This window comes from Parus major, chromosome 17, assembly GCF_001522545.3.
Source record: "Parus major isolate Abel chromosome 17, Parus_major1.1, whole genome shotgun sequence".
NCBI lineage: Eukaryota > Metazoa > Chordata > Aves > Passeriformes > Paridae > Parus > Parus major.
In genome coordinates, this window is record NC_031785.1 from 5,615,338 (window position 1) to 5,642,806 (window position 27,469).

Here is a 27,469-nt window from a genome sequence, read left to right on the forward strand (position 1 = left end):
GTAAGAGTACAGAGAGATACCTTAGCCTTCCAGCAGCATGGAATTCTGAGCTGGAATGCCACAGGAGCCAAGATTCTCCACTCAGAAACCTACTAGAAGAGACTTTCTGTAACTAAGCCTAATTTCAACCAGTCACTGAGGCTGGAACCCTTGAGAAAAGTGATAAGCTCTGATTCTGCAAGAAAGGTTTTAAAGCTGAAGGAGAAGATAAAAAGAGTAACATGCACCAACTTATTTTAATCACAAAAAGAGTGAAAATACATTCCTTAAGACAGATTATTCTAGGGCATCAAAATGTTTCTACTTTTGAGTGGATAATATTATTGCTGCTCAAATTGCTTTCATTAAGCTTTAAAATTTACACCTTTCTGTGAAGAAGGAAACACACAACCTCCTTTTTCCAACACCAGTACAGCCTGAGGTGTCTGAGGGAAGAGAACCATTTACCTAGAATTAAAAGAGAAAAAAAAAAAAAAAAAACAAACAAAAGGGTTTGAGTGATTGCTGGAAATTTAGACGACAATTTTTATTAACATTTCAACCCAGCTGTCTCAGGTAAACCATTTAAGTGGCCCACACAACACCAGGTACTTTCCTGACACCAGCAGGTGGCCACTGACTCATGTGAAGAGACTAAAATAATCAATTTGTAGGCAAACAATACTAAGGAATCCACTACCAGGTGCTGGAGAGTAAATTTATAAAGAATATATTTCTTTCCAAATTTTTATTGGGAAAGAAGGTAACAAAAGCTGCAAGGTATATCTGTGTTAAAACTGAAACGAGTTTAAAGAAAAAGCACTGATTATGGAACTTTTACAGATCTGTTATAACATTCATCACCCTTAGACATTCACAGTGTACATAAATATGTGCTATAGTCACCTCGGTGCTTTTTTATTGTTAGCAAGAGACAAAAACGCATCTCAGGTGCAATTCAATTGTTTCTGCTGTCTGTTCCATATAAAAGTCTATATATACCTGCTTTCCTCGGCAGCCCACGGGAGGGTTCAGTGACCTCGCCCAGACAGGAGCCTCTTGACTGCAGACATCTCAGCCAGATCAAATCCCTCCTCGAGTTATGTCAGACATTCTCCAGGCTCTGTTTGGTTAATGGGGCCGTGTAGCTGCTTCCAGCCGGGCACAGCCTCTCTGCGCTTCTTCCCGGGGGCTGGAAACGAGCACCACGTTAGGGAGAGCAAGGTTAAGCAGTGCAGCACCTCGGGAACCAGCCCGAGGAGCCTTTGAACAGTACCCGCTGTCCGAGCGATCACTGCCAGACCCTTCCATAGCTCTGTACACCCAGCAGTGTCTGCCCCGCTCTACCGGAGGTTCTGAGCAGTTTGCCCAGCCCCGCGCTCCAGAGCCCGGGCTGAGGGCGGGCGGACACAGGGGACGGCTCCGGGCAAACACATTCCCCAGGAAAGGCCCCGCAGGGCCGGCTCGCAGGGCGCAACAAAGCCGGGGCGGTCTGGGCGACAAAAGGAGCCAGGTGATCCCGGTTCACGGTGTGTGCCGAGCCCGACACAGCAGAATCCAGGCCCACTCAGGGCAGTGGAAGGAGCCCAACATCGCAGCGGAGCCACCCCCGCAGGGCTGGGCCGCCCTGGCCCCGCCTCGGGGCGCTGCCCGTGTCCCGTCCGGCCCTGCCAGCGCTGCCCGGAGGCCTTCCGGGCCGGCCGAGCCCCGAGCCGGGGAAGCCGGGGGGCCATGGGCCCCGGCGGGCGCTGGGTGCGGGCGGCACACACGGCCCTCAGCGCGGCCCTGGTGCTCGGGCTCCTCCTGCACCGCACGGGTGAGGCGGGGCTCGGCCGGGCCGCGGGGAGGGGGTGTCCGGGGCGGGCCGGGGCCGCTCCGCCCCCGGGGGCAGGCGGAGCACGGGGAGCGAGGACGGGGATGGCAGGCGGAGCACGGGGACCGAGGACGGGGATCGCGGCCGGCCCGTGCGGCCCCTGCGGGACATGGGCTATCTGCGCCCGGCCGCGGCCCGGGGTGCCCCAAGGGCAGGGGGGTCTGGGGAGCCCCTTCTCAGCCTTTCGCCCCTCGCCGTCTCTCCCTGTTTCCTCTTCATAGATTCGGGACCCCTTTGCTGGGGCCAGAGAGAAGAATCCGGGACGCTTAACAAGGAGCTGCTGCTCTGTCTTTGGGTACCTTTCAGATCTGCAAAAGCAAGAGGAGCGCGGGGAGCTTCTTCAGCCGCTGATCTTCGTTTTGCTGGTGTTATGCTCGGTCCTGCTGTACTTCAAGGTGTCTCTTATGGATCCGGGTTTTGTTAAGCCTGAAGAAGAAGTGAAGGTAAATCCTTTCGTGAATAGAAGAAAGTGGAGTGGATGTAAAGTCTATAGGCTTTTCTACTTTTTCCACTCTGGTAGGTAAGAACAACCTGAAACAGTTTCTGTTGTGCTGGCATGAAGGACACATGCACACACCGTTGGGAGATGAGGACAGACTGTCTCATACTGGTATTTTGTAACAGCAATAGGGTTTACAGGCTTTAAATGTGCCTTTCACACCACACTGCCCTTGTAACTATGCCTGTGAGCCCAAGGCTTCTCCTAGAGCAGAGGCTGCAGTGCCCTGTGGAATGTATATATGACCTATTTTACAATAACCACTGCTAAATGGTACAAGTGCAAAAAAAGCCCTGAACTGAAGGGCAGGCTTGGCAGACAGTGCTCTCTCCAGCTCTATTTATTGAACTCTGTATGGATTTGTTGCCCTCTCAAAGGACACACCCACAAACAAGTTACAGTGAAATAAATGGAGATGCAAAGTTTCAGTGACTGATAGTCTGCTCAGGGTTCACTGTCTTACAGACTCTGTAGGACAATCTTAGTTATCCATCATTCATATCAGTGTTGGCTGTGTATGACTAGCACTGCTCATACTGAAAAGACATTGTGTTTAGAAGTGTCCCAGAGTGTATCCTGTCCACAGTTATTTCTGCGTCTGTACAAACATTCTTAGGAGGGTTACAGTAATATGTTCTCTCTCACTGTACCATAACTGTCTACAACTTCTGTAGGAATTATAAGGAATTATTTTGTTCCTAATGATAGAGATAACAAGCACTGTGTAACTGTGAAGTAAAAAGATGGCAGCAAGACAGCTCAGTCATTCCTAGACAGTAACCCAAGAACCCTCCTCTGTCTCCTCTTTCTCTTTTTTTGTAGGAAGGTGAAGATAAAGGAGAAGGTGTGGTGATCCCTCAGATTCCTGGTGACATTAAGCTGCGGCGCTGTGGTTACTGCCTGGTGAAGGTGGGCATCCAGAATATGCTGGAAGAGGAAGGGATGAGTGATTTGAAAGCTTATATTGTTCTTCAGCTGCTGTTGGTGGTCTGTAGTTGCTGCTCAGAGGAGGCTGGGCAGACTGTGTAGCTACACAAGTAGTAGTGATGAACACAGGCACACAGGCCAGTTTTCCAAGGCTGAAACAAATCCCTGCTGGCTTATAGAAACAACAATCTCTTTTTGCCATGAGAAAACTGTATTCCACATTCTTACTGCCATGTCAGCCTGACCTTGTGGTACTGTTAAAGAAGTTATTTTGAAAATACCTTGATAGTCAGAAAGGCAGTAGAGTATGACATGTAGGAACTGCTTATTGTTGTGAATTTATTCAGAGGCCTTAAAACAACAAAACATTGGCCTGAATGGTATAAGACAGCATGAAGGAGAAATTACAGCAATTAAATTAGCTCTTAAAACAGTTTGCCTTAAGCCTAGAAAGGCTTGTTTTCAAAGTGATCCTTATCAGTTTAATGAAATTAAGCATTACCCCACCTCCCAGAAATTCCTGCAGAGTATTGATCAGGAGGAATGAGCGGATTGCAAGAGGAAAAGCTGGCAAAGCATTTATACACTGCAGGGGACAAATCCTAGGAAGCACTACTTTTCTCAGCCAAGTCCTTCACCTTCTCTGTGCCTGGTAATTGAGCTGTTTTCTGTGCAAGTGTCTTGTATTCATATGGAGGCATTTCTCTGTGCATCCCCAAAAAGCATCACATCCCTGCCCACTTTATTTATAGTAGTGGTCCTAGTTTTTCGCCTCAGTACTTTGGCTCATGCTTTCTTGACAACACTGATTGGCTTTGTCTCCCTCCTTGGCATGGTGGACTTCCTATAGATAATAAAGAAAATGTGTAGGTAGGAGGAGTGTGGGAAAGTCACATAATTTGAATGCCACCCATTTGGGTCTTGAGCAGGAGAATCACAATCCCTTTGATTTGTCTGAGCAGTGTTGATGTGCTGTTGTCTTACAAGCGAGTGTTTTAGGGACAGTTTTGTGGAGAAAGACAGATTGGAATGATGTTCTCTTCTACCAAACAGGAGTGGGACAGTCATGAATTGTAGCCAGTGGGTTTCTTCTTTTTCTGATTGTGTTTTGCAGCAACCCATGAGAGCCAAGCACTGCCAGCTGTGCCAGCACTGCGTGCGGCGCTATGACCACCACTGCCCCTGGCTTGAGAACTGTGTAGGAGAAAGGAATCACCCACTCTTCATCGTCTACCTGAGCGTGCAGCTTGTGGTTCTGCTGTGGGGAGGCCATGTTGCTTGGTAAGGCTGGGAGATGGCATTTGGACCTCTGAGATTGCTGAAAGTTGTGGTGCTCCTTGGGCTGGCATAGAACATAGAAGTGGCAGGACTGGCTTTGGATCTTCACCCTCTTTTGCATCCTGGAGCCTCCTAATCTTGAGCAGAATCTGATAATTTAAGTTTCATTGTTCATTTTGCTTCTGTACATTTTCATACATTTGCACTGTAACAGGATCTTTGTTTACACATTCAAGTGCTGGAAACTCCAACAGGGTTCCAGCTGTTCAGGAGAGGAGTTAATCCAGGGTGATTGTGTTTCACAGCTGCCAGGGGAAACAGCATCTTCTAAACTTAGATTCCAATCAGGACTTCATAGTATATTAACTCTCTGTAGTCAAGGATTATCAACAGCTCATTAGTTATGAATCAAACTTAAATGTGTCACCAGGTTTGCTTAGTTTATGAAACTAGTTCTGCTTCTTTAACTGCAGATTTATTTCTGTTTGAATTGAAAGGTCAGGCCTCTACTTTGAACAATCTCAGAAGTGGCTGCAGCACAACATTTTCCTCCTTGTGTCCTTCCTCCTGATATTCATATTCACCATTGTGGTGCTGCTGCTGCTTGTTTCCCACCTGTACCTGATCTCATGCAACACCACGACCTGGGAGTTCATGTCGCACCACCGCATCTCCTACCTGCGGCACTCCGAGCTGGAGAACCCCTTTGACCAAGGGATAATCCTCAATCTCTGGAGATTCTTCTGCTCACGCCACCTCACTGCATGGGAGAATATCTATTTTCACAGGAACAGTGAGCCTGTCTAGTCCCAGTGTGCCAACACACCTGGCAGGCTGCTGGGTAAAGCTTTGCTAAAGCAATGGCTGCTGTTTCCTTGCACTGAACTTTACTACATCACAGACTATAGAACCTGCTCCACAACCTGTTCATCTGCAGATTATGTTTCAGGGATAGTCAGGGTTATTTTTTATATATAAATAACACTGTTAAAGGCAAGAATCCAGTTCTGGGAAGGACAAAGCCAGCAGAGCTCATTTCCAGACTGTCCGAAGTACCTCTCTAAATTTATTTCCTTTTGTTAAGTGCATCCACTTCTCTCCAGAAGAAATGCAAGATTAGTGTGACTATTCATGTTCTCTTCTCCAAGGTCTCCCTTGCCTTTTGCTGCTAGGGAACGGCAGCAATTACAGATAAAACCAGCCAGGGTTGGTTTAATTCCTGTGGCCTTTTTTCAGCCAAGTTCTGGCTGTGAGAACTGCAGTGCCTTTTGGCAGTAGCATCAGGCATATAACAGAAATATTTAAGTAAATACTTAGAGAGTAAAAAGCAAATTTTATTTTATCCACATGCCTCAATACTTTCAACAAAGACTTAAGGCTTAATAATGTTAATGGGAATGAGAAAGAGCTGTAAGACACCCAATTAATGTTATGAGATAATTAACCTGTATTTTGTGATGCCCTGAGCAGCTTCCTCACAGCTTTTTAAGTTGATTATGCTGCTAACAATTCACTGTTTTGAATCAAATCAGTGAAGAATGATACCATTGTTTTTCTTTGGACAGAAAAGTAATCTTTGGCTTCTGAGTTATTTCTGTAGATAACATCATGCTCAGGCCTTTGCTGTAGCTTGGGAGAGAAGCAGGAGCAGAGGTGGGTCCCTCTTGCCTAACTCAAATAACACTTGGTAAAACTACTACTACCTCAACTCACTACTGACATTTAAAAGCAAAGCTGTCAGGTCCTGGTTGATTAACTGAGATGAGAGATGCTGACACTTTTCAGGACAGCAGCAAGAGGACCTGTTTTCCATTGAAATAAAAGGTCTTACTTCAGATTTCTATGGGGAACTAAAAGGAAGTTTGGGATGACCAATCTTTGCTTTAAAACAAAAAAGGCTGTGGTGTGATTTTTAGTCCTGACCCTTTTCTGTTAAAACAAAAACAAACAAAACAAGAAGAACAACCAGAACATAATGTTAGTTAAAAATATCTTGTGCCTTAATTGTCTTGGCTCAGGAATTAACAGCAACTCAGAACCACAGACGGTGTAGTTACTAACGCGGCACAACAGTCCTAAAGCAATTTAAATGCAGCAAAAGATGCTTTTTCTGACCAGCTTCAGAGTTTGTAGTCTGTGCACAGTCTGCTTTGTTCAAAGTAGCTTTATCAGAATGCTGAGGATTGTTTTGAAAAGCTGCTACACCATTCAGAAGGATTCTGCAGTTTGCTTGTGTTGCTGTGATACCTGCTAAAGTGTGGATCATGTGTCAGATTGCAATTCCTGGTTCTTCAGGTATCAGTCAAGTGAAAGTTTATCAGCAGGTACAACAGCTCAAAGCAGTTTTGCTGTGTTTGGTATTTCTTTAAAATACACCTAGGTGATAAATTACCATTTTTTTTACTCAACTGTAAATTATAAAATAAAAGATTAAATATGCATTTTTAAATTCTCTATGACTCTTTGAACCCAAGTTCTAGGTTTCACCTGTGCTAACAATCCACTGTGCTACCTCCCACTGCACAGTGGTGTTGAACTAAAGCCACAAAACATACCACAGGGGCCAACAGCAGCTGCCACTCAAACAAGAGTGAGGAAAATGGGTATCCTGCTCTAAACAGGCCGGTGCACTGCCAGGGCGAGCAGGAGGTTGAAAGGATCTTTGTACATGGGAATTTTCAAAAGCAGCTATACTTGGCTCTGAAAATAGAAAATCTAGGCTCAGTGTGAAATATCCCTGGTTTACATAAACAGAGCTCTTACCTTACTGAATCCTGAAGCACCGGGACCTGTCTTGGCTTAACAATTCCCTAGATCCTTGTCTCCAGCTACAGGACAGCTGCCCTAGTCCCACTCCTGTCTTTGTCTGGTGAAGACAAACTGAAAGAGCAATGATTGTGTCCTTGCTTGCATCAGATGCCTTATCTCTAAAAACCCTTCCCTTTTTGCCCAATGAGCTAACATTATGAATTTAAGACATGAAAATGTATCTTATCAAGTATAATTACAAGATAGATTACAAGGCAATTAAATCACCTTTAACTCACTGATTTTCCAGCACTGACTGTCATTACTTAGCTGCCCCCAAAAATGGTACAGGATGTACACTCTGATAAGATCTGTGGAAAGATAACCTGACTGCAGTCATTGGTATCTGACAGCTGATGACATCGTGCAATATGTACACAGACAACCTAAGTGAGAAGGAAGAAAGAAAGAAAATATTACTACTGGCATTTATGGAGAAAACTGTAGTCCTGCCTGTTGAGCATTTTGGTTGGCCCTGACCTGAAATATTTGGCTGACACAAAGGAGATAAAAAGCTGAACATTTATTATATGGAAAGGTATTTTTATTTTCAAAAAAGAAAAAAACATGTGCAAAGCTGTAGAGTTTGATACAATTAAAAACAATAGCTAAGAGTTGGCATCCTTAAGTAGAAAAATTCATCTTCCTTCCGATAAATCACTTGGATCATTATCAAAGATCATCACTTGGTAGTGTTAAATCCATTCCTTGTCTGGCATACACATTTTTATGAGTGGGAAATGGCATAAAATCATTACCAGGAGGGAATGCTGCATCTCTAGAAAATCAATGAGAAGTGGCCATTCCCCTGCTATGCTACAACTTTAAAAAGTCACACTACTTAGTTAGGCTTTTTGCAAAGAGTAACCTGGGCTGCAGAGATGATTTCATTTCATCAAGTCCAGCTTAAATTCCAAATTTCATCTACATTCAATGATAGAAGAAGATATACCAAATCAAACGTTAATTATTCCTTAAAGATAATTGACATCCAGGATTCTTCCAACAAATGAGGCTGGAAAACCCACAGCAGGTTAATTCAGCTTTCAGGGCACTTCATCTTGGAGCACTACCTGTACTACAAATGCTGTTGGCTTTTCCACCACTGGCCCTACAAAGTCTTCTCTGTGCTCCCCCAAGGTGGTAACAATCACTTCATGTTTTTATAGCCCAGGAATCACACATCTAAAAGGTGTCTGGAAACAAAGTCAAAGTCCTTGAAGACAGTCTGCTCCTTACGGGTTAGGAGAGAAACCTCCTCAGGAGGAGTAAGGATTGGCTTTTGGGAAGTGAACTCTTCATCAAAGTTGCTGATGTCAGTTGGATCTCTTAATGTGGGCACAAAGGGGGGCTTCAGCCTCCTGGCAAACAAGGCATCCCAGTCAATTCCCTGTAAGAAAAGAAGGCAACAGGCCAGATTGACACAATTATTTATAAAATGTGAAAGTTGGAGGGAGAATGCAGCCTCCCTTATGGATCATTTATAACATGTCTTATTTCTACTAATTAAGAAAAAAGAGAGAACTGAAAAAAGGCCCAAAACAAACAGCACAGGAGGTAGAATGGAGAAGAGATTCCATGCAGTGTATTTTACAGCTACAGCTGTATTTAGGAGAGACAAAACAACAGCTCAGCCATAGCCAGATGGATCTATGGATCCCAGCAATTTTTGCTGACATCCAAGTTCTTTTCTTGCTCTAGTGCAAAGCCAGACAAGGCTAAAAGCTTTTGGGTAGATGAGTAATAATGAGGAGGGATGGCAACACCTTTGCCTGGAACAGACACATACCCCTGACACAAAGCAATTTAACTTACATTTCTCTTAAGAGTCATGTGTATCCTGCAAATGCAGGTGATCAAATAGACTGACTGACAATCACTGTCATACTAGACAGTATCTTTGATGCTGCAGATTTTAAAAGGAATATCTGTTCATGTACCTAAAGTTAAGTATATTTGTACATAGAAGCAGCACAATCAGAAATAAACTGGCTTTGGAAGCATGAAGATCCCAGAAAACAGACTTGGGGGATGTCATTTCAAGCAAGACTTGAAACACATATTCCTGAATGGAGCAATGAGGTGCAACAGAAGCTATCACTAAGATCTCCCTCATAACAAAGGGAAACAAGCCTCAACATCAACAGACACAAGAAATAAGGGAGAGGTATAAACCAAGTTCCTACCTTAAAAAAGGGCTGAATTTTAATCTCCTCTGCATCTTTTTCCCCTGCTCCCAGTCTACGCTCTGGACATTTCCGAAGCAACTGCAGAAATATCAGTTCAAAATTAAAGAATGGGAACAAGGACGAACAAAAATAATGTTCCAGAGAGAAAAACAAAAGAAAGGAGGTGGACTGATCCCTCAGTGTTTCCTCATTCTCACTTTGCACCAAGGTCATCATCTGCCAGGAATAACTCAGACCTAGTTCCTTGTAAACAATTCGCCAACAGCAATAAGATACCTGCCATAAACTGCATGGAGCACCTCAGCTTAATTGTGCACCTGTGATTATGGGGGCACATTCAAAAAGTGAATCCAGCCATCTCCACTGAACGGTTCTGACATTCCTGCCCTTCAATCAACACTTCTCTGTGCCAGACTTAGCAGGAACAGTAAGCAGCCTGCTTAGTCATCCTTACACAGAGGAACTGCATTTATGTAAAGAGAAGGAAGGGAAAATATGTGCAAATTTTAAATATTTCCTTAGCCTATGAAGGCAGTTCCAGATTACACACACAAATACTAAACAATCCTAATCAAGTCCCTCTGGATCCATTTACACAGCAAATGCAAATTCCTCAGCTCCCAGAGACCCATCAACCCTTTACCTTACGGATTATGGAAAGTGCTTCAGTTGAAAGGAATCGTGGATACCGGACTTCATCATTGACAATGCTGTCAAAGACTTCCTCCTCATCATCTCCAGGGAATGGTGACTGCAATTGGGACATTCTATTATTCAATCCACATAGCACCCATTTCTCACTATTAAATAAGCATGAAAATAGCAGGGAGTTGTATGGATTAATTAGTGTTTGGCAAGCACTATGAATGAGAAAAATGCAACTGAAGTACTAATAAATAATTGGCTACATTTAGCAAAATTTTACCTCAAGTGGTCAGGTCCCCAAGCCTGGTTAGTGAGATCCCCTGAGGGAAGCTGGCCTTACCTCACCAACAAGCATCTCATAAATGAGCACACCCAGGCCCCACCAATCCACTGCCCGTGTGTACGAGATATCCGTCAGCACTTCTGGGGCCAGAAATTCAGGAGTGCCACAGAAGGTGTTTGTCCGGTCTCCAAAACCTATTCCTGTAGGAAAAGGACACTTTGGTAAAATCCAACACAAGTTACTGAATGGATCTGATGTAATCTGGCTCCTCCTGGTGCAAACAAGTACATTTTAAATGCTTTCATAAGTCTCTTGAAGATTACACAACAAGGTATTCTTCCCAAATTCATCATGTCCAGATAAGTGATGGATTTTCTGTTGTTTGGATTTTTTTATTTTATTTTTTTTTAATGGGGATTAATACAAATTACACACAAACACCTACTAAAGCCAAGATCCTAAACTGATTCTGATGGCTCAATTCCAGCTTCTCCAGCTACTCACCTTCCTTACACAATCCAAAATCTGCAATCTTCACAAATCCTTCAGCATCTAAAAGAAGGTTATCCAGTTTCAGGTCCCTGCATGCAAAGGAGATGAAAGAAAACAATGGATGAGGACTGAGAATTGCCACCCAATATGTTTTTTTTGTGAGAGGCAGAAGGTAGATGTTAATAAAGAGAATAAAATCTAGATGGAGTAAAGTCTACATTCGGTTTAATCGTGCATTATGTGGAAGATTCCCCTTAACTGATATTTTCCCCTAAATGAAAGGCTCACAAAGCAGCTTGGAGGTGGGTGGGGCTTATTAATCTGGAAAAGAGCTCCCACAAGAGCATGACAAATTACCTGACTATCCCAGTGAAAAAGAAAGCAGTGACTTACAGGTGCCCCCCAGAATGTATCGACATGTCACAGAGGATTAATCACCTGCAACATGCCAGATGAATAGCTTCTAGGTGACTTTCTCTACTGTGAGCACGATGAACATGCTGATAGTGACAGGGAAAAGAAAGACGGGCAGAAAGATTAGAAACCCCAGCAAGAGATTGAGCTCCAGACACAGCTACAGGAAAAAACAACCTTCGAGTTGCTGAACTGTCTTGAGTCTCTGCTGTATTACCTATAAACAATTTTCTTCTCATGCAAGAACTGGAGCCCCAAGACTACACAGGCTGTATAAAACCTAAAAGACAAAAATAGTTACCAGGCAATATATGAGATTCAAGTTAAAAATTTATAGTTCCTGGAGACAAGACTAATTCCAACTCACTGTGCCACATGCTCCGGAAAGACATCTTCATGTATGCGCATCATCAGATCCCCACCTGGAGTGTATTCCATCACAAAACAGGCATGATGAGGGGTCTGGAAACATGCAAACATGTTCACAAGGAATGGATGATCAGAAGAATTGACCACCTCAAATATTCGCTTCTCACAGTTCAAGCTGCCAGGATTCAAAGAAACAAAATGTCAGTGTTAAACAGACTCAGAAGAAAAGCCTGTTTTGAGAAAGAGAGGATGAAGAAGAAAATCTTTACATCTTAAGTTAGAGAAATAAAAAATGAGGGCTAATATAACATTTATCTTATATACTTCCAGACCTTGAGTTTTAGAGTGTTCTTCAGGTGTCACTTACAAAAGTTAGATATCATTCTAAGTTTCCTTATTTCTGATTTAAATTATCAAAGTCTTAAGGTCACATTTAACCTTAAGAGTACCACAGCCAGTACACACCATACCTACTAACATTTGGTTACAGTTGTGATGATGTAGCATCTGCCAATAGCACCATCTCTAAACAAAGCTTACCTATCAATTTCATCTCTCCTAATGATGTCTTTTTTTTTCAAGGCTTTGATGGCATACAGCTTCCCAGTTGCCTTGTATTGGGCCAGCAGTACCTGAAAGACAACAGAAAAGCTGTACTTCAAACAATCTCATATTTCCTTATCAGATTACTTTAACTCAAATTGACGCCAACTATTTCTATCCACTCCAGACAGTCACCCTCAAAAACAAACTCAAGGAACTCAAAAAACAGAGCACTTCTGTATTGCTCCTTGTGCTGCAGCAGTCCAGAAGGATGTCAGTGAAAGTTATGTCCTTCTCCCAAACAGTACTATCACAGCTGGCTCAGTGCTTTAGGAGCATCTCAGAGTTCTCACAGAGAGAGCTATGCACAATTTTGGGAATGGAACTCTTCCACTAGTGATCATGAAAGGAATGGTAATGGTGTGCTTTGATCTAGCACTCTCAAGACAGCTTTCTCCAGGCTTTGAAGTCACAAATCCTCAGGAATTTTGACTGTTAACAAGTTACCAGCTGTCTCTGTGGCTGGGCTAGGTTTGTTGTTCCGTATCTGCACTGCAACAGATCTCTCCTATACTGCAATGTTTCTATTCAGACCCCCAGGCAGAGCCCCACTGTCACAACCACTGCCCTCCTCCACAGAGTACTTCTCTACTACCTTCCCAAAGTGGCCACGACCCAACATAGCAATGCAGTGAAAATCCTCGAGCTGAACTGTCCTTTTCCTGCAGAAAAACAGAGAAGAGACAGGACTCAAGAGACGAACAGATAAAAAAGGATTCTGTGTTTGTGTCAAGGGAAGAAGCTCTGTAAACCAAAAATGAAAGCAAACAGCTGTGCCAACCACCCCTCACCTAATTCTGACAACTAAAGCTTGTGCCACTTAAGAAAGAGGAAGCTAACCCTGTTGTAAGGAAATTAGCAGCAGAGTCTGACTTCCACCTATACTGACAACAGGAGCAACAATTCTGACTCTTCTAGGCACATTCTCTCAGTTGCTTTCAATAACAGGATTAGTTCCTCTCCACTCCCATCGTTGGGGTAGTAAGATGCAATTTCACCTATGCTCCTTTGAGCAGGCTCAGCAGCAATTGTAATTGGACAGGAACATGTCTACAATGCTAGGAGGATAAGGGTGTAAGAAGAAGTTCTCAAGCAGGAACTGGAAATAAAACACACTGGGACAATGGACAACATGTTGTTGAAAGAAAACAGCTGAATAAAGAGATGCCACAAAATGTAATGTTAGCCACAAGGTGTTATCAAAGAAACTCAGGCTACAAAATTGCTAGAAAATAATTAAAAAAACAAAACAATCTACACCCTAAATGCTTTAGTCCAGGATCATTTTTAAAAGGCAACAGACACTCCATACTCCTCCAGTAAAGTGAAACGAAGAGCTGAGTATCTGTCCATGAAGATTTTGCTATTTTTGCTTTTTAAGTCAGTCTTTGTTCAAAATTAGTAAACTGTTTTTTTGCTTGTCTTGGGTATATTTACTGCTGTGTATCCCTGTTGCATACAAAATGTGTCTGTATAAGTGCCACAGATTATAATCGACTTCCTCTTTTATGCCTCCCATCATAATGAGAGACAATGTACTGAAAATCAATAGAAATAGAAGAGTGTGAGGGATGCCAGAAGTAGTTGAGAAATGTATTACTTAGCACACAGACACATCTAAATATACTACACCACGGCACATCAAACACAAGGAAACCCTTGAAGACAGCAAAATTACTTTTACCTTCTACTAAATCACCACAATCTCAATAGGCTCACTATTTGGGTTAATGAACAGATAAGACACAGCAGACATTTAGAAAAGTAAAGTTCAGGGTGTATTTTTCATTGTATTGTCTGCAGTCAGCATTAAGAATTTGCTGCTGAGAAACCAAAGCACACCTTGAGCCAAATTTTAGACTTCATGCTTAAAAATTTGAGCTCGGTGACTCTTTAATCTGTGACCTGAGACAGCCCATGCTATCCAGTTACCTTGGAGACGCTGGGATTGGAAATCTTGTTACAGGAGAGCTGCAAGACTTCTCCTCAACATGTAGCCTCTTCAGGCACTAGGAGGAGAAAGAAAAATACAGTGAGCCATTCTCTGAGATCACCAAGTCTAACCTAACACCTACATCCAACTTTTCTCCTCTCTCAGGATCCAGCATGACCACAGACATGTTCTTGCAGATGGTCATTGCCTCTGCTTGGGGGCAAGTAGCATAAAAACAGATTATGTATGAGCACACAAAAATATTCCCATGAAAAATAATTTTATAGGGTCAAATATTTTAAAAGAAACACTTTTAAAAGTCTAGGTTAGAACATTTACTTCCTAGAAAATGGCATCTCATATCAAGAGTTACAATGATCAAAGAATGCAATTTCCTCTATCACAAAAGCCAAATAAGAAGAGTAAAATGTGATAGAACAGGTCATTTTACTGCTCAAAACAATTTTTCTGCTCCTTCCTATCAAAAAAAAAGTAGAGCTTTTGCCCAGTTTCTTTAACAACAAAGAACCTCATTTGCTCCTGAAAGCCTGTGACCCTCCTTCCCTGCTTTCTCTATGCAGTCTGTTCTATACTATTGCCCTGAACTCCCAATGCTGACCTACCTACCTTTGCTTCTCCAAGAAAAGCAAGTTGTAATTTTTAAAAAAGAGGGGGGAAAAGGGAAAAAAAAAAAAAAAAAAAAGGTCCAACTCTTTTTGAAGACTCCATGCCAAAATGGTTCACTGGATTCTAAATTTCTGGAGATCAGCCAGCTAATGAGGGACCTGCCTAAAGTATAGCAAATTTCTTCAGTAATAAACAAATTAGAACAGGGCCTTGAAAGAACAGCAACCAGCAAAGACAACATTCCCAATTAGCCCAGATGGTTACCGGAGAATCTGCAGGAGATGGTGATGATTCCTTGGAGTTGGCCATCAGGAAAAGGCGTGGAGGCTTGGGTGGTGCTTCATCAGCAAATGTAAGCTTAGCCACAGGGAAGTCACTGCATTTGTAAGACAGAATTGAAGCAGATTTTGCCTTAGGGCAGAGCATTGTACACAGACACCTTTGCATCACCTCTGATGTGCTAGTTCAGCCCAAATCACTGGACAACAGGACTCCCTGACTCACACCATAAGTCTGTGAAGTACCAACAAGAATATTCTTTCCTAAATTAATTAAAAGTTGGTTAGACTCACATTCTAACACTGGCTCTCTGATGCTATAAAATTAATGAAACACAGGTATGTAGAAATAAGTCAAGAATTTAAATAACTCTTGATTTTAATAGCAGCACAATAACTGAGTCCATTTTTTTTTCTTTACTAGATCTTGTGCCTCAGTGGGAATAATCTCTTTAGAGAATAACTGACTCAATTAAAAAAAAATATTTGGGGGGAAATTTTCTTCTATAGCACATTCAAAATCTCAGCTACATCCCTGAGTCCCTGAGTGCTACATTACTCATGAAAGCAGAGTGCATTTTTATCACAACAACAGCATGGTGACCTTGCATAGATCAGTTACTGTACTGGTGAAGACATTTTAATGAATGAAATTTTCTTTCCTTCAGAGCACAGAAATGGTGCATTTTTTTATTTTTTTTTTTGACAGATAAGTTTTTCTCATTTATGTCTTCATCCACCTCAGTAAAGTGCAACAGAATTTTAAGATACACCTTACACCCATTCCAGAGTGTTACACAACACTCAGGACATCACTTACCTACTCAATTTGGACACTGAATCACTTTGTGGAGAAACTGAAGGAAAGTCTGTGTGATTTGGATCATGAAGTGGGGGACTCAGAGTGCTGATGGAACTACAGGGAGGGAGGAAACTCATCATCAGGCGACCCCAAGCTGCAACATTCATGTTCATTTGAGGAGCTCGGAGAAATTCCTTCCCTGGAAGAGTCAGAGTTAAACCACCAGTAAGATAACAACACACAAATTACAGTCTCACATAGTGTTAAACTCTCGTTTTCAACCAAATACCTGTGGGTTGCCCCAAAAGGGTAGCTCACCCTTGGGAGAATGGGCTTTTCTTCAGAGAATTCTCCATTCATCAGGAGCAGCATGGCTGGTTAAATTAGTACAGTTTGAGTTCTGGATCTTCTTACAGAATCATGGAATGGTTTGGGTTGGAAAGGACTTTAATGACCATCTAATTCAAACCCCCTGCCATGGGCAGGGACACCTTCCACTATCCCAGGTTGCTACAAGCCCCATCCAACCTGGCCTTGGGCACTTCCAGGGATGGTGCAGCCACAGCTTCTCTGGGCAACCTGGGCCTCACCACCCTCACAGGGAACAATTTCTTCCCAATATCCCATCTAATCCTGCCCTGTCAGTGGGAAGCCATTCTCCCTTTAATCCTGTCACTCCAGACCCTCGTCCAAAGACCCTCTCCAGCTTCCTTGGAGCCTCTTTAAGGCACTGGGAGAGCCTTCTCTGAGCTAAACAGCCACAATTCTCCCAGCCTGTGTTCAGAGCAGAGGAGCTCCAGCCCTCTGCATCTTGGTGGTCCCCTCTGCTCCATGAGATCCATGTCCTTCTTATGCTGGAGGCCCCAGAGCTAGGTAGTCTGTTAAATAACTAGCAATTAAATTCTTGTAGCAATGTTAATTCTGAGTAACAGCATGATGACAACACTACATTACAGATGGTGCTGCAGCCAGGCTGCATGCACTTCATGTGACTGAACAAACTTTCACAAACACAGCAATTAGCAAGAGTTTTAACATCTCTCAGATTGAGTAGGACAGCAGAACCTGCTTGTGCAAACCTCTGTTCTCACCCTGGACAGTCACTTCTCCAGCCCCTCACCTTTCTGTTTGGGGAAAATGCGCTTCTGTCGCTGCAGTTTTGGCTTCCTCTCAATGACAGGATTACAGAACATCACCTGTCAGAGAAGCAAAAGGGATTTCTCAGAATTCTCCATTTAAATTGTAAACCCAAATTTTCACACATGTCTGTTTTCTCATTAAAATCTCCATTCCCATGTGTTTGGTAAGTTTCAAGTCACTCCCAGACTTGGTTATTCCAGATTCACCCTCTAATCAGCTTCTACTTCAGTTGTAGGTTTAGAGATTGGAATTATCTGCTACCTGAAATCCAGAAAACTCCTAGAATTAAGACCAATTTGAATCTCCCAAAAACTTTATCTAATTTGAAGCCATGCATAAAGAACACACCCGTTTGTAGGATAATAGACACAGTAGTTCATGGCACAGAAGTAAAAACAAAAACCCCAAAACTAAATGCCACAAACCAACCACAAAAAACAAGAATGCAGGGAGAGGAGGCCAATTTTTGTACATGAGGTCCAGATCCTTCTTTGGAATGATAACCACAGGAACTTTCATCACAACACAAAGGAGAAAATACTGTGGCTTTTAAGGGATTATCAAGATGATCTCTACATTGATGGTACTTCAAACTATTATTAGCCTCAGAAAGATGATAAAATAAGCATAGCCAGAGGGAGTTTGGATGTCTGATTCTACAGTCTCTATGATTCAATCCTGACCATTAAGCCATATGTTTAATTAAAGTGCCACCAATGACTCATAATGAAAGCAAATAAAAATGAACAGATTTCACAGTGCACACACACATAATTACAGTGGAGCAGCTGAAGAGTCACTCCAGGCTATGGCATGTGCACATCTATTATACTGTGTTGCTCCTTATTCTTATATGGGCTATTGATGCAAGAGGGTTTCAGGAATCATTCTACCCCTCTAGATTATTGCTCCTTCCATTCTTTGTATTCTGGGTTGAACAACTGCTTTCAGGGCAGAATTCTCTGAAAAAGAAACAAAGCTTACATTTATACCTCTGCAAAAAGCATTCCTTGGGGCTCCAGCAAGAGGCACATCCCATGACGTTCATTATCAAGGAAATCATCCAAACGTAAAAACTTCACTGCACAAAGTTCTCTCCAATCTCTCCAATAAATTGCAATTTCTAGCTCACGAGACTGGTGGGATGGGTAAATGGTGGAGGAGAAAACAAAGGCAGAATAATTACATACTCTGGAGCTCCATGCTCTGGAAATGGCACACATATTTGTAAAAAATAAAATAAAATAAAATCAGTAAACTAAAGAGTATGCATAAAAAACTTCTTTAGTGCTTCTGTTTCCTGCTTTTGACGGTTTTAGATCTTTTTAGCTACAGACCCTCTTGGAGGTTGCTGTCTTGGCTCTCCATTTAGAAATCCCTAAGAGCCACTTTGCTGATAATATGAAATAAAACCTCAGATAAGGAGAGGACAGCAGATGTTGCTCAAGGTGAATCTCTGGCAAAGATGCTCTGCCTTCAGGGGAAGGCCGGGCTAACTGGCAAATCAAGGACATGGAGACAGCAGCAAAACGGGGCTAAGTGGAATGGCAGCTAAACAAGCAAATCAGGTAAAGTTAAATGGAAAAACAAACACCACCTGAATCTGAGGCAAGCTTACCCGGTCCAGCTCAATGGTAAAGCTCTGGTCCCATGCCTGGTTATTAACTGGTCCCCAGTTTGTTTGGCCAACAACTTTATTGTCCACTTTGAGTACAGCAAGGACCTCATCTGGACAAAGGAGGAAATATGGATTATAAAGTTTTACCAAAGCAAATCTCTCATGCTGAAGGTGGACATCCCAAACAATTTCCGGGAGAGTCCTAGGAGGTCCAGACATAATGCAATTCACTCTCTCTCTTAGTTTTGCAGAAATTGGGTTTTTTGTAACAACACTCATACCAGGCTGACCCAGTGAGAAGCCCTCTTGCTTTGATATGCCACAGGCAGGTCAACAGGAAGCCCTGTACTCACTACATGGCTCTTCATTCCGGTATTTTCCTGCAACACCACGGCCATGGATGCCCAGGCCAACTCGTGTCCGGGAAAGGGATCTTAAGTCACTTGGGCTGCCACAGATGGGAGAAGAACTTGTCATCCGGGAGCGTCCTGGAACATTTTCCAATAGATCCTGACACCCCATCAGTCTCACTTCTAGTGTTCCTGAGGAATTTTAGGAGAATAAGGAATATAATTATGTAAAAGATAAAGTGATTCCAGTTAGCCAGATCTCAAAGAGATCCCAGAATTTCTCAGATTCATGATTTCTTGGTTAGCAGTTTAAACTGACTCCAGATTAATAGACTGCAAATCTGTATGCTCAGAAAGCTCTGCCTAACCTAGGAGACAGAAGTCCAGCTCCTAGAACATCCAATGTCCATATAACAACAATGAGAAGAAACATAATTAATTTTTCTCTCTGTCCTCCTCACAACAACATGTCATGCAGGATCCCTTTACCTGTAAGGGCTGTAGGTTTGATGACTGAAGTGGGCTGGATGCTGCCATGCCGGGCTCCCAGGGAGGAAGTGTTTACTAGTTCCTGTTTGATGAGTGCTCTTTTTGGGTGATCTGGAGCAAGCTCACTGAGCTGACGTTCCAGGGAGAAACGCAGCAGATCAATCTTCTGAGAGGACTCTTGCAAACGACCCTGAGCCTACCAGTGTGAAGAACAGAAAGCAGGCAGAAATTTTCCACACAGAGCCTCAGATCAGGTATTATGAATTAGAGTAAGCTTAGAAAAAATCCAACAAGACAAGATCTTGCTAATACAGGACATAGACAAAATATCTTCCCATAGAGCTTGAACCCCCACAAGTGTCACCTATGATGTTCCTGAGAAATTTCACCAAAGCAAGGAACGCTATCCCTAATAAGGAAAATTATCTCAGTCTGTCTCGACAGAGAGACAGGAAATTTCTAAATTAATAACTTGGTTAACCCTGCTCATTCATCCTAAATCACTAATGTGGGGGTATGAAACCACCCTCTCAAGAAGGCCTGAGAAATGTCTGCTTACCTCAGCCAAAAACTTGCGATCCTGCACCCGACTTCCCCCCAGGATCTTCAGCACATTTTTCGCCCCCTCCGCTACAGCAGCTTCGATGCGCAGGTGATGCCTCAGCTCCTCAATCCGCAGCTCTAAAGCACTGATGGTGGTCCCCATCCTCACTGGCCATTTGGGAGGTAAAACATGGCAAGGATGAAAATCAACCAAGTACTGTGGATTTTAGGGCTCTGTGTGCATCTGTTGTGGGCTGTATCAGTTACCTAAAGCATGTTACCTGCTGGATCCACTGTGTCTTCCATCCCTCCTGCTGACTGAGATACTTTCACAATGTGCATGCGGATTATTTCAATCTTTGTCTTGCTGTCCTGAAGCATCTGCTGAGCTGTAGCCAACAGCTTCCTCTCCTGCCAAAAGGAATCAGATGCAGAGAGAGAACCATGATCACTAAAAATGGGTGCTGATGATGGCCTCACATATGAGGGTGAGGTGGTACCTGCACAAAGGGTCATAACTGACTCTGAAATGGAATACACAAGTGGTTATGTAAGGGAGGCACCAGTGAGGATCAAGGACTCTGAGATCACGATCTCCATTTGCAGAGGGAAAGGACAGGTTAAGGACGTGCCCAGTTAATACCAAATCCTGCAGCTACTGAGACTTGTTCCCTGGTTAACTGTGCTTACTGTGTTCTGTAAGCAGAGGTTTTGAACAAATAAAAATATCACAGCCCTCTTCTACTGCTGGTCTTATTGAATTACAATTCATAATAAGCTTGGATTTGAAATGCTTTAAATTATCTTTTGACTTTTAAATATGATTATGCCAAACTAAAAAAATGAGATGAATATGAATCCAGTAAACCTCTGAAAATTTTTCTCACATAAAGAGATACCACATGCTGTGCTTTATCCTAAACAACTCAGTGATATCAAAACATCACACCAAATAACTCAGATACAACACCAATGTTTTCTTAGCTTTCTTTCCTCATTAGTGACTTAATGTACCTCTTATACTGCCCTTATGTGCTGAGACTCAAAGTACAGAGCTAGGATTCAGGCAAGCAAACTTTGCAAATTAATTTCTCTCCCACATCAATGATCAGAGAAAGATTTGTGTATAGACTTAAAATACAAATTTTGATCCAGTAATCCATGCTTCCAAATGCCTCTTTATTCCTGCTTACCTTGGATGTTGAATACATTTGGATCATGTTTTCAGCCCCTTGTTTCACTTTCATTTCAACATGCAGCTGCTTTTTCAAAGCTTCAACCTTCCTTGACATGGGATCTGGGTTTCTTTCCCAGAGACAGGGATCTGGAGATACAGATCCATCTGCACAAACAATACAATCAATACCATTAGTCATCTTGTCTCGTTTCATTTCACTGGGTTATAGATGAGTGACTCTGCAAAGGAAAGTTAGGCTATAAAATAAGGTACAAAAAGGTCATGTCTACAAAACTGACTGGGAAACACTTTCGAATGAAGCTCAAGTTCATATGTGTAAATATTTCTTAATTTATCAATGAACCCATTCTAACAATCACTCTTCCAATTTTACACTCATTCATCATAGAAAATACTTAGATGTTCAACTGCCCAGAAACCCTATTCAAATCTCCTCAATTCCACCTACAAGCTATTCCTGAATATTGCCCATGCCCACCACTCTCAGCTGGTTTTCTCCCTACACCTCCTTTCACCTTTATAGCACCACCCTGAACTTCTCATGCCACAGATAATTTCATCAGCTAAATACCAAGAGGCCCTCACTACTCATGAGCCCTCAACAGAAGACTATATCAATCCAAGATCTCTAGAGATTGAAGCACTCTAACAGAATGTTCCAGGCAATCATGACCCAAGACCTACCTGCTGTACTCTCCTCTTTGTCTGTTATCACAATCCTTGCATTGAGCTCCTGAAGTTCCCAATGCAGCTGCTCCAGTTTTCGGTTGGAAGATTTCAGCACATGCTCAATGTGAACAAGATTCTTTCTGTCTGTTGTTGCTTTGCGCAGATTTTCTGCTCCCTCTTTAATCTTCAGTTCTTTCTGTATGGCCCGGCGAAGCAGTTCCTTCTCACCCTCCAGTTTCTGCTGGAAGCTTGGATCCATTAAGTTCATACCATTGCCCAGCTGCAAGAGAGAGCTGCCCTGCAGCCCAAGAGCATTGAGCAAGAGGATTTCACACTGTCCAACCATTTTTATGACACTGCAGCAATACTCTCATAAGATTCCACTCCTTCATTTCATTCAGAAATTCTGAAGTCAATCTTTTAATCAATTTTTCAAGAAGACAAAGCTACATTTCAATTGCAAAGGACAGAACACAACTTTGATCTCAACATACCTTAATTTGATTTTAAACCATAATGGGGAGAACCCTTCATCTTACTTGTCCCCTCGTTATTTAATGTCTACACACATCTTTGTTCTTCAAGAATCAAATCTCAGCCAATATTTGCTCTTGTTCTGATCAACATTAACTTTTAGCAGTATGATGTTTTAGATACAGATTTTTATCTGATTATATCTTGATGCTGACTGTTCAAAGACACATCTCAGCTAATCTGTTAGAGCTTTTAGGAATGCCACCAGCATGTGTTAACTCTCAGCTGTTGTCCCTGAAGAAGAAAAACGCAAGCCCTACAGCTGTTTCTACAAATGAACAAGAGAAAGAATAAGTTTGACCATGTACTGTGTCTGAAAAGATGAGCAGATTGGTGTCTCAATCTCTGCTCTCTGAAAGCCACATTAAATACTGATTATTTTGAGTAGCATTAGTGGCATTTACGCTTGTCCTGAGCTTTGTTTTACATAATTTCCAATACTACTTGTTCTATTGATATATGGCTCAGCAACAGCATTGAGCTGCTCCATCACAGACTGTGGACATACCCAGTTTGGGCAGAGCACAGGTTTATCTCACTGCCCAAATAAACACTGGATTCAAACAAGAGATGTAAAACATCCCTAAGGGTGCTACCCAACACCAGAACACATCCAAACAAGAGTTTGTGCTTCCCTCTTCAACAGGAGAGCAGCTTTAAGGCATCCAAAGCAATGGATGCATTCATAACCTCACATTAATGTGGCTTAAATACAAAAGAAATGGTCAAGCACTGCTACAGTAACTGGCTTAACATCACAGAGCTTATCAGTGTCTAAAGACAGGGCTCAGGAATCCCAACTTGTTTTCACACTCTGTCACTGGTTGACCACATTTCCAACAACAAACCACACTGGCTTTGTGTTACTCATTTACATTAATACACTTCCAGAGTGTGCTGTGCATCCAAAGCCTCCTCCAGAAACAATTACTTAATCAAAGACTCAACCAAACATCCTTGATTAGTTTTTGATAAAATTTCAGTCCAACAGCACAAAGAAAAAGGGAAAAAATCCATTTTAAAAGTTGGCCTAAATCCAAGCTTTGGCCTAAATAGCCGAAATAGGAGTTGTTCAGATTGGTAACAAAAACAAAAAGGTTCAGACTAACATCCTGATTCCAGGAAGTTCTCGCCCAATTAGTAAAGCCAGGAACTAAGCCAGAGCTTTGAAAGACATCCAAAGTTTTGTGAGGAAGAACTTGAATCATGGAGCTCCTGAGTCACAGGCAACCTTTACCAGCCCTAAGTTGGAAAATCAAAAAGCTCTTTATCCAGACTGTAGCAAGTTACTAAAAGGAGTTTGATGGTTACAATTCTCATTTAAATAACTAATAAAAGCACATATATTCATCTTCTATCCAAACTATACAAATGGGTGTAAGAATTTCCCCCTTGGATCCACTCAGAGCAAAGGAATGAGCAGTGGTACAACAGTAACACCACTAAAAGGTGCTGAATATGAAGCTCTGGGTATTGATTCAGTTTTGGCAGTTCTCAGGTCAATTTTCCTCCGCATCAGTCTCTGCCAAAACCTAATCTGAATATCAGTTAATGCAACAGGCTAAATTTCTAAATATATTTAGAATAGAACATGTTTCACTTCCCCATCTTCCCCTTTCAAAGGAGGGGAAGGATCAAAGAGTGCTATAACGTCAACACTGTTTGCACCAGGAAGATAAAATACTCCATTTTTGAGAAGCACAGGAAAGGCAAATTTGCATTTGGGTTGAGCCATTTTGCCTTCTGGCTCAGGAATTCTCAGGTGGGGTGTCAGGACACTGACACAGCCTGTGCTGCAGCTGTTCTTGGGTTCCCTGGAAAGGTCAGTCTCCAACACAATCCTGAAATGCACTTACAGTTTGCAGAGATATACCCAAAGTAGCTGAAATTGGTTTGCTTTTGGCACTTGTAGTAGGGATGCTGGAGCTCACTCAGGGCTTCTGCCAGGCTTGTGTCATACCCAAGTGACCACACTGCTTTCTAACTTGCAAAAATTTCAGCAGTATGAGTTACACCTAATCCTTTGGATTGCAGCCAGGGAGATCCCATTCCATGCTATCAATTATGCTCAGCTTGGAAATGAGTTCACCTGCACAAAGCCCAGAGCAGACCTGGCCTTTACACCTACAACACTAACACAGAAATTTACTTACAATTTGATTTAGTATGCCAGTGGTGAGGCTGCCATCCCCCCTGCAGCCCAAACATTCCCAGGACATCATAAGTCCCATCTTTCACAGCAACTTTGTGCCGTAGGGATGAGACCCACATCGGGGAGTCTCATGCCAGCCACATTTATGTCTTACAAGAAAAAGTCACGGCTAACTTAGGAAAAGGCACTGTGGTCCTGCCTGGAGCCTTAACTCCAAGGCTGAGGGTGGGAAGCAGCGAGCCCAGGAAGCACCGGGATGGGAAGAACCAACCCGGGTGACAGCTAGCGGTCTTTGCGTCTGTCTCTCTGTCCCTTCTTTCCCAGATTAGGCTTGAAACTTTCGTCTCAAGGGAATGGGGCAGGACATCTCCCCCTCTCCGGGGAGCTTGTTCCAGACACCAGTGTTTTCCCAGCACGGAGCCTGGCTGCCCTCCCGGCCCCGCGCCAACCCCAGCAGCCGCCTCGCCTCCCACACCTCCTCCTCGACGCCGAGAGATTTCCTCAGCAGGCACCCCATTTCCCTGAGGCGAAGAGGGACATTTTTTGGGGATCCCACCAGATTCCCACACCCTCTCCCACCGCCTTGGGGCGCGGCCATGCGAGCGGAGGGGGAGCGGCGTGAAGCCCCTCACCACAGCCGCCTCTGCGGGGGCTCCCGGCGGGGCGGGACACAGGACTGTCCCGGCGGGGGATGGACGGAGGGAACCCCAAAGGGCACAGGGACTCCCAGAGGGAGCAGGGCCGCAGTGCTTTCCCGGCGGGGGCATTGATGGAGGGACCTCCGAAGGGCGGAGCGGTGCTTTCCCCGTGAAGGACCCCCAAAGGGCAGAGCGGGGTACGGTGCTTTCCTGGCGGGGCGTGGATGGAGGGAGCTCCAGAGGGCACAGGGAACCCCAAAAGGCGGGGGCACCGCCTTCCCCCAGGACGCTGCTGGCCCCGCTGCCACCCCCGAGCCCTCAGCGCTCACCTGCGGGGTCGCCATTGCCGCCATTGCTCCGCCCGGACCGGCACTTTTCAAACTCGGCGGTCCCGGGGCCGCCGCCAGCGCCCTCTCGCGGGGGCGGCCCGGGGGAGCCGCCGGCGGGCGGCCCGCGGGAGCGGGACAAGGAGCGGGAGCCGCCCTTCCCCTCACGGCCCCGGGGCAGCCGCCGCTCCAGCCCCCGGCTGAGGTGGTGCCGCCGCCTCCGCCCGCCCCTACGGGAAACGCGCGGCCGAGGTCCCGTGAGGCCGCGGGAAGGAGCGAGGACGCTGCGGACGCGGAGGTACCGGACATCGCCCGCCGGGGAAGGAGAGGCTGGAGAGAGGCTGGGGGGGTCAGTGCCCGCGGTGGCACAGAGGCTGCGGGCCCGTGCCGAAGGGAGGGGACGGGAGGCACAGTGGCAGATCCCCCGCTCCGTCTCTCTGGAATCCCTGAGCAGAAACCCCCGCGGGTGGCCCCAGCCGGGGCCCTTTGTGCTGGGGCCAGCGGGTGGTTCCCGGTTTCAGTTCTCCACACGGGCTCGTGACCGGCGTTTGTTCGTAGGGGAACCAGCGAAGTGCAGCTCTCCTTGCGACGGCATCCCTGGATCCCATCCCTGGAACGGGGCGATGCCTGTCACAGTGCTGGGCTCCGGGGAAATTTTCCCCTGCAGAACTGCCCCCTTCACACGTAAGATCTGGGGTTTCTGCTGAATATTTGAGCGAACAAGCATCCCACGTGCATTGGCGAGGCTGGCAGCAATCCCCCGGCCATCGTAGTGAAAAAACACCGTGCTGCAGTACTGCCACAGCATCGCACAGAACCGACAGTGTGTCACAGGCTCAGTGCTCAAAACAAATTAAAAAGATACTTGCTGTTTTCAGGTGTTTAAAGACGCTCCTCAGCAGTATTACATAATGTTACTGCCCAACTAATATGCATTTCAATCATGGAGCAGTGCACAACTGTGAATTAGAAGGCATTTGGAGGTGATAGTATTCCCACACACGAATTTAGAAATATACTAATAAACAGAAGTGTGTTCCTTTTACTTAATTAGAACAGTTTTTCTAGACTAAACATTTCGTAAGCAATTTGGAACTAAGTAATTAATAAAAGGAACTCATCATAAAATTAAAAATTTGGACCTAGCTTAACTGACTTGAATTAATAAAGCCTTAAACTAATACAAAACCTTTGAATATGCCCCTGTTGTTAATAAAGCAAGTGCATTTGATTAATATAAACCCTTCAGAAACCTGATGCTATTTAGAACATGGTCCAGGCTCTGTTTAGTGTTAAAGCAATTATTTTAATTTGACTGTTCATTCAGTGGAAATACTGGATAGAGGAAAATCAACAAAGAGGAAAATCATCAGTAAGTGTAGACCGAGTTCCAGAGGAGCAGGGATGCTTCCACACCTCCAGCAATCAGGATCAGGGCTGTGTTTTGCTGTCACTGGGGTGCTTGAGGGTCTCTGGTGGGGACGGTGCCTCCAGGGGTCCTTTTCCCACCACACACTCGGAGTTCAGTTCATACAACGGCTTCCCCCTCTTTCCTTCGGGTCTCAGGCCCTCCAGGGGAGGCAGAGGAAGGGCAGGGACGGTTCAAGGATGATGGGGAGCTGGAGTTCCCCAGCCTGGAGGGAAAGGGCTGGCTCTCAGCTCCCGGCTGATCAGAGAGGCCGTGTCCCTGGCTACCCAGCAGCCCAGCCCCAATCACCGGGCGTGGTTCATCTGTGTCCCTCAAATCCTGCGGAGACAGGTACGCGGGATCAGCGGTTCCTGCCCATTCAGCAACCCCCTGTTCTGTAGGCAG

At 44.1% G+C, this 27,469-nt stretch overlaps 2 protein-coding genes and 1 long non-coding RNA gene across 4 annotated transcripts; 2 read left to right on the forward strand and 1 right to left on the reverse strand.

Moving 5' to 3' along the window:
* Positions 1–1,615: 1,615 nt before the first annotated feature.
* On the forward strand, positions 1,616–7,600 carry ZDHHC12 (zinc finger DHHC-type palmitoyltransferase 12). The gene is made up of 5 exons (XM_015644682.2): positions 1,616–1,795; positions 2,159–2,295; positions 3,174–3,260; positions 4,393–4,559; positions 5,054–7,600. Exons 1-5 carry the CDS (start codon positions 1,711–1,713, stop codon positions 5,361–5,363), a joined length of 786 nt encoding a protein of 261 aa, XP_015500168.1. The 5' UTR covers positions 1,616–1,710; the 3' UTR covers positions 5,364–7,600.
* A 272-nt stretch (positions 7,601–7,872) lies between these two features.
* PKN3 (protein kinase N3) lies at positions 7,873–26,221 on the reverse strand. Of its 2 annotated transcripts, XM_015644677.3 has the most exons (22): positions 25,660–26,221; positions 22,022–22,304; positions 21,333–21,481; positions 20,421–20,550; positions 20,156–20,307; positions 19,597–19,792; positions 19,111–19,299; positions 18,758–18,867; positions 18,132–18,275; positions 17,120–17,195; positions 16,018–16,198; positions 15,184–15,295; positions 14,292–14,368; positions 12,955–13,021; positions 12,297–12,388; positions 11,755–11,931; positions 11,605–11,667; positions 10,986–11,062; positions 10,539–10,681; positions 10,197–10,304; positions 9,551–9,631; positions 7,873–8,754 (listed from the first exon to the last, which is right to left on the reverse strand). In XM_015644677.3, the coding sequence occupies exons 1-22, from the start codon at positions 25,963–25,965 to the stop codon at positions 8,542–8,544; spliced, it is 3,126 nt and encodes a 1,041-aa protein (XP_015500163.1). In that variant the 5' UTR covers positions 25,966–26,221; the 3' UTR covers positions 7,873–8,541. The 2 variants fall into 2 exon arrangements, with proteins under 2 accessions (XP_015500163.1, XP_015500164.1); XM_015644678.3 differs by lacking the exons at positions 7,873–8,754; positions 9,551–9,631; positions 10,197–10,304; positions 10,539–10,681 and adding an exon at positions 11,412–11,473.
* On the forward strand, positions 25,865–26,530 carry LOC117245224. The gene is made up of 2 exons (XR_004499665.1): positions 25,865–25,954; positions 26,215–26,530. It is a non-coding gene; the product is annotated as an uncharacterized LOC117245224 (long non-coding RNA).
* Positions 26,531–27,469: the final 939 nt, after the last annotated feature.